The 6282-nt window shown below is 50.5% G+C and overlaps 1 protein-coding gene across 1 annotated transcript in view; it reads left to right on the forward strand.

Annotated features, from left to right (window-relative positions):
* Positions 1 to 2588, forward strand: part of FARP2 (FERM, ARH/RhoGEF and pleckstrin domain protein 2) — an 81761-nt gene extending 79173 nt beyond the window's left edge. Inside the window, 1 exon segment of the mRNA XM_037406217.1 lies at positions 878 to 2588. Coding sequence (XP_037262114.1) covers positions 878 to 968 — 91 coding nt within the window. The 3' untranslated portion in view covers positions 969 to 2588.
* Positions 2589 to 6282: the final 3694 nt, after the last annotated feature.

Genomic DNA, 6282 nt, shown 5'->3' on the forward strand with positions numbered 1-6282 from the left:
TCAGCCCCACTAGTCTTGGGAGCCAGATTTCTAGGTTAATGAGAGTTCTGGGAAGAATACTGCCCCCCTGCCCTGACCTCTGGGAGCAGGAGTTATAACACAAGGCTGAGAGCAACATGTGCAGTGCTGCTTTTCACTTTACTGCTTTCGCAATAATTATTTTTAGCAGCGTTGGTAGGGCCTTCCACACATGGTCCAGTGAACCATGTTTAAAATGCATCATCTAGAAGACTCTGCTGTTACTTTAGGTTTTGAAAACCCTCACTTTGTGTTCTGCTATGCAGGGCGGTATTGGCTGTTTTGGAGTGTGGTTTTATTGAGAAGGTGTCACGTACTTCCCCCTTCCTTGGGAGAGTATCGCACACTTGTGAGCAACATACCTGTCAGCTACCCGAGACAGCAGAGCTGTGCTTTTTAATCCACTGGTCTCATGTAGTGATTTCAAGGAAAAAATGTCTAATTCACAATGGATATTCATCTTCCTTTTTTCACTGTTGCTTTACTTTCTTCCATATGAGCAAGTCTGTTACATAATGTATTGTAAGAAAAGCAATCCGTTGACTAGGGAAAATTTTTGTCAGCCTGTCCTTCTTGGTAAATGCTTTCTGTATACTTACCAGAGAAGACAGCGTGCTTTCACAAGAGCTCTCTGAGCCCAGAGTGCTGTTACCTGGACAGGCAGCCACACTCTGCAGTGTATTTTGCCACATCCCAAGCTGTTCGTTTGAAGAGTTATTTTCCTAAAAGAACTGTAAAAGAAAGGTAGAAAATAGAAGTTTTATGAGGTTTGGTGAAAGGGGTACAGCTCGTAACCAAAGGGCCAGATTGTGCATCTGTGAGTGAGAGGCTGAGCATTTCTCGTGTCCTTTCTTGCCAGGTGGATGGAGGTGATCAAGAGAGCCACCAGCTCTCCAGCCAGGTCGAGCCTGCTGATGCCAAAGGATGAGAAGGACAGTCACACAGACTGAAGCAGGGCAGAGCTGGATCTCTGCTGTAAACATCAACAAAAGAGGCAGACGGAAACAGGAGTGTCTGGAGTTGATAGAGCAAAGAACTGGGAGGCTCATTTCCACCCAGTATGGAAAGTGGGATTGAGGGAGTTGCAGATGGGGATCACATCCATTCCCAATGGTATGGAAGTGCAGGTCTGTTCCAGTTGAACCTACTTAGCGAGAACCTAACAACCGCAGAGCGCCGGTGTGCACGCATTGTGGAAGGTTTATTGTTCCAGTACCTGTACAGTAACACCCTTGCCTGCCCTGAAGGCAAATTCCACCTTCGTTTTGCATTTTGACTGGCTGGTCAGCATACATGGGAAAAAAAACAGCAGCCGTCAGTGGTGCAACTGGCTGGCAGCTGCTGGTGCCAGGGTTTACTGGCTCCCAGAAGTTCCCTTCCCCTGATGCTGCGCACGGCTGGCTGTACAGCTGTGGTCTTGCTGCTGTTAACATCACCCCGCTGGCAGTCGTCTCGGACTAACAGGGAATCCACCGATACATTGGCTTAAACACAGTTCATTTTGAACAGAAACTGCAGCTCTCGTAGAGCAAGCAACTCTGCTCTTTGGAAGCCGCCCCAGCAGCAGTTTTCCAGGGGAAGCAGGAGGACTGAACCTCTGCGAAGCTGTTCCAGTGTGGTGTGGGTCGGTACAGGTAGGGCGCGTGGGTTTTTCCGCTGAACTCTGCTGTGGCGCATGCTGAGAGGGTTAATCGCTCGTCTCCTATTACAGCTCCCGAGTTTCTTTATCCTGTAGCAGGCATTACCTAAGGCATGGGATGGCAAACACTCTGATGTGGGTGACCTTTTCAAGGCGTTTAAGCAACGCAGAACAAGCTTCTCTGAAAGTCACTGTTGCTTGTGCTTGTCATGCAAAAACTTCTGAAAATCCCTGTTCTTACCTTTTACATTTGGGGTGGGATCCATCTTCCATTTCTCATGAAGGTGTAAAAGTCACTGGATTCCAGATGGAGCATTAGTGTCTGTGGACTGTATTAAATCACTATATTAAATCTGAAATGTTTGCAGTTTGTTCTGTTTTTGTAAAGCTGTCTCCTTTGGTTGCCTCCATGGAAGGACTGAAATAAGCTAAGTGCCACAAAATGCTGTCGGACGAGGCTTTGATTGGCTCTAGGGACTCTGCATTTATACTAGATAGAAAAGTATTTGTGTACTAGAAGAAGGAACAATGAAGTGGTGTAGTGAAAGATCAAGGAAGGTGTTGCGTGTTGTGAGGATGAAGGAGTGCGAAGTGGGAAGTACAGAGGCCAGCTTGTGCATTCTCCAAGGCTGTTTCAGGTTATGGTCCAAAACACGTGCAGGATGAGGGCGACGGGGAGGGGGTTCCAGAAGGATTTTCCAGACTGCTCACTTGGCATTTGCATTGTGGAGAAAGACAAGTGACTGCAGATCCAGCCTTCGCTACCACTGTTAACTGACCATTGTCCCATCTAAGTTAATGTATTTAATTTATTAGTGTATTCATATTTTTTAAGTAACTACTGTAGGTGTATACATGTGAATTGACTAGTTATGTTATAACACAGCTGAATATGACTGTTGAAAGTAAATAGCATCTTTGTATAAAACTCTTCTCAGCCTCTTATTTCTGAGTCTACCATCCCTGTCACTGGCCACGCTCGTGGGAAGATGGGCATCGCTGCACAGAAGCATTGCTTTTCCTTGGACGGAGAGAAGAGGTTTCGCACTGTTGATTAATGAGTCTTTGCATTCAGTAGTTTTCCTGGATGATATCGACTATTCCTTTGTCATGGTCGCACACTGGAGGCTCTCAGCAGGAGCCTTCCTCTCTCACAAGAACTCTCCCGTGCAGTTGCTGCCCTTTGTTGGTCTTGGCAGGGAGGCTCTGCAGGAGCAAGCTGCAGAGGCGGGGAGCAGGGTGTCTGTCAGCAGCTGGGGATCTTGGCACTTAACTCCAACCTTTATTTGCACTCACCGGCTGTAGCAGGGCTTTCTAGTGCCATTTGAAAATAATCGAAATATTTTTATAGTGTTCAAGTAGTTCTTCAAGACTGGTTCTTGGCTGCTGCAGCATCAAGCTCTGCTCCATCCACAGCAGAGATCCAGCACCACGTCAGTGAAGTGGAGGGGGTGGTGGAGCCACCTTTGAGGAGCCTGAGTGCCACCAGGCTTGGGGAGCAAGGGGCAGGGACTGACAAACACCACCTGAAATTCAGCAAGGATAAATGCAGAGTCATGCAGGGGGGACAAAGTACCCATCCTCTGCAGCACATGCTGGGGACTGTGCGGGCTTGGGGCCGAGGCCCTGGGGTCCCCAAAAGCAAGGTGTGGTTGTTGAAGGGCAGTGCCTGTGCTCTTGCGTGCACATTACGGAAGCTAGGCCTGGCCGACTGCCAGAAGAGGAGGACAGGAGAGCAGGAGAAACGTGTTTCTGCAAGCGCTGTGTGAGAGGGTGCAGTGTTTTCTGCCTAAGGGGGAAATAGCCTGGTATTTGGCCCTGGTGGCTTTATTTTTTTAACTGTTTGACAGAGATACTTGTTTAACATCAGCTACACTTTGCCTTAGTTACCTCCACAAATCAGCTGTCGGTCTCTGTAGCAACACGTGTTAAAGATCAGACTGACACGTATCGGGTATTAACGGGAGGCGGAAGGAACTGTTCGAGCCAGCCTCGCCCACACCCGGTGGTGCGGAGGCTGGGGTTTTGTGCTCCTTTGCAGGCCTTCCACACCCCAACCCCCCAGCTTATTTTTCTGTCTTTTATCATTGGCAACACTGCTTTTGCCTGTAACACAAGGAAACAACTTCTGACATTTAAAAAAATGATCAAAGAACACAATGGAAAGACACATCCCAGTGGTGTGAGTACATGACTGGTAGGTACATGGCTAATCCACGGTTTGAACATCTATGCCCTGCTTATCCTCCTGCCACCGATGTGTACCGGAAGAGTAGTTAAAACTCCTGTTACAGGGGAGATGCAGAGAGCAACAGTTCTTCCTTAAGATTTTTGAGAAGTTGAGAGTGGATGATCCTTTAGTTGCTTCAGTAGTCCCTGTCTTGAGGATGGTTGCGCTGTCACAGTGACTGAGGTGCCATCCCTGCAACAGGAGCCTCGGGTACCAGCTGGCAGAAACAGAGCAGGACAGCAGGCAGCAGAAGTCCCTTCTTGGCTGGAGAATACAAATCTCAAATGTCTCTGCAGTTAAAATGCAAGGGCGCAGGCTGTGAAAGTCAGAAACTTCACTATTCCTGGCAAAACTGCTTACCTCCCACCTTGGTGAGCTTTCCAAATGATGAGAATTTCAGTGGCATATCAGTTCTTCTGTGAAATACTATGTAGTGGTTTTACTTTATCAGAACTCTGCAGGAGTGTTTGTTTTTCTCTTTGCTACCGTCACTAGCAGTTTCCTTAACAAGAGCACTAGGAAAGAACAGAGTGCAACTGGTTCTTCCTCCTAAGTTTCTTGCTAGCAAGATCTACGTTAAGGGAGAGAGGAACTCATGGAGTCCATGGTCTCATTCCATTTCAAAAAAGCTTCATATCATAGAATCATGGAATGGTTTGGGTTGGAAGGGACCTTAATGATCACCTAGTTCTGCCCCTCTGCCACAGGCACCTTCCAGCAGCCCAGGCTGCTCCCAGCCCCGTCCAGCCTGGCCCTGGGCGCTGCCAGGGATGGGGCACCCACAGCTGCTCGGGGCAGCCTGTGCCGGCGCCTCGCCGCCCTCTCAGCAAAGAATTTCTTCCTAATAGCTACGCTGAATCTCCCCTCTTTCAGCTTCAAACTGCTCCCCCTTGTCCTGTCATTGCGTGTCCCTCCCAGCTTTCTTGCAGGCCCCTTTAGGTACTGGATGGCTGCCAGCACGTCTGCCCCAGCCTCCTCTTCGCCAGGCTGAACAGCCCCAGCTCTCCCAGCCTGTCTCCGCAGGAGAGGTGCTCCAGGCTCCTCATCCCCTCCACAGCCTCTGGCCCTGCTCTAACAGGTCCGTGCCCTTCCTGTGCTGGGGGCCCCAGGGCTGGACGCAGCGCTGCAGGGGGGTCTCACCGGAGCGGAGCAGAGGGGGAGAATCGCCGGCCACGCTGCTGAGGATGCAGCCCAGGGCACGGCTGGCTTTCGGGGATGCAAATGCACACGGCTGGGTGATGCTGAGCTGCTTGTCCACCAGCACCCCCAGCCCTTCTCAGGGCTGCTCCCAACCCATTCTCCACCCAGCCTGTATTTGTGTTTGGGATTGCCCCGACCCCTGTGCAGGACCTTGCACTTGGCCTTGTTGGACTCCATGAGGTTCAGACGGGCCCACCTCTCCAGCCTGTCAACGTCCCCATGGATGGCGTCCCTTCCCTCCCGTGCAATGACCACACAAGACAGCTTGGTGTCATCCACAACCTTGCTGAGGGCGCGCTCTTTCTGGTAAACGCTACTGGTCTTCCCTGCTGCCCGCAGGACTGGCTGGCTGCCCTTCGTTCAGTGTAACAGAGCCCTGCGTCATGGCCTAAGAAAAAAGAACAAGTTTTTGCAGTAGTTCCTACCAAGTGTTTAATGCAACACAGTGGAGCTGTTCTGGTGCCTCCTCCCTTATTGTCCCCTGGTTACCAGAATCACTCCCGTTACACCAGCTACGTCCCCTCCCTCTTTCTTTTCACCCACATGCAACACTAGCTGCACCCACCTGCCTAGCTCTGCCAGCCTCATCACCTTCCGGCTTGTCCCCACAGGGAACTTCCCCACCTCAGATGACATGGGTGGCACCATCCCCACTGTCCTGGTGCCAGTCTGTTGAGCAGCAGCAAGTGCAAGCACATGGCATTTAACAAGATTCCCAAAAAAGCACAGCCAGGAGTACATTTGTCAGTCTCTCTTTTTGGCTCCAAGGAGAAAATAGCTGAGACAGCACTGCACAGCGTCTCTGCAGTTAAAATGCAAGAGCGCAGGCTCTGGAAGTCAGAAACTTCACTGTTCCTGAACTGTAACCTTCACCTCTACGCCTTCTGCTAAGGGAAGGACAATCATACACAAGGTTTTAAATATGCTTGAAGCGGAGTCTCCAGAGTGTTTATGCTGTAATGGAGACACGTGCTCACAGCGTGGCTGAGGCCTTGGGAGCTCAGCTGGTCCAAGCCCCTTGCTTAAGCAGGGCTGCTTGCCCAGGGCTGTGCCCGGACCCCTCCCTATTATCTCCGAGGCTGGAGACCACCACAACCTCTCTGGGCAGCCCGTGCCACTGCTCAGTGACCCTCACAGCTGCAAAGGGAGAAGGACGAAGGCAGAGATAGCCCGTTGACAGCTTTTACAGCCGAAC

Source organism: Falco rusticolus, chromosome 13, assembly GCF_015220075.1.
Source record: "Falco rusticolus isolate bFalRus1 chromosome 13, bFalRus1.pri, whole genome shotgun sequence".
Lineage (NCBI taxonomy): Eukaryota > Metazoa > Chordata > Aves > Falconiformes > Falconidae > Falco > Falco rusticolus.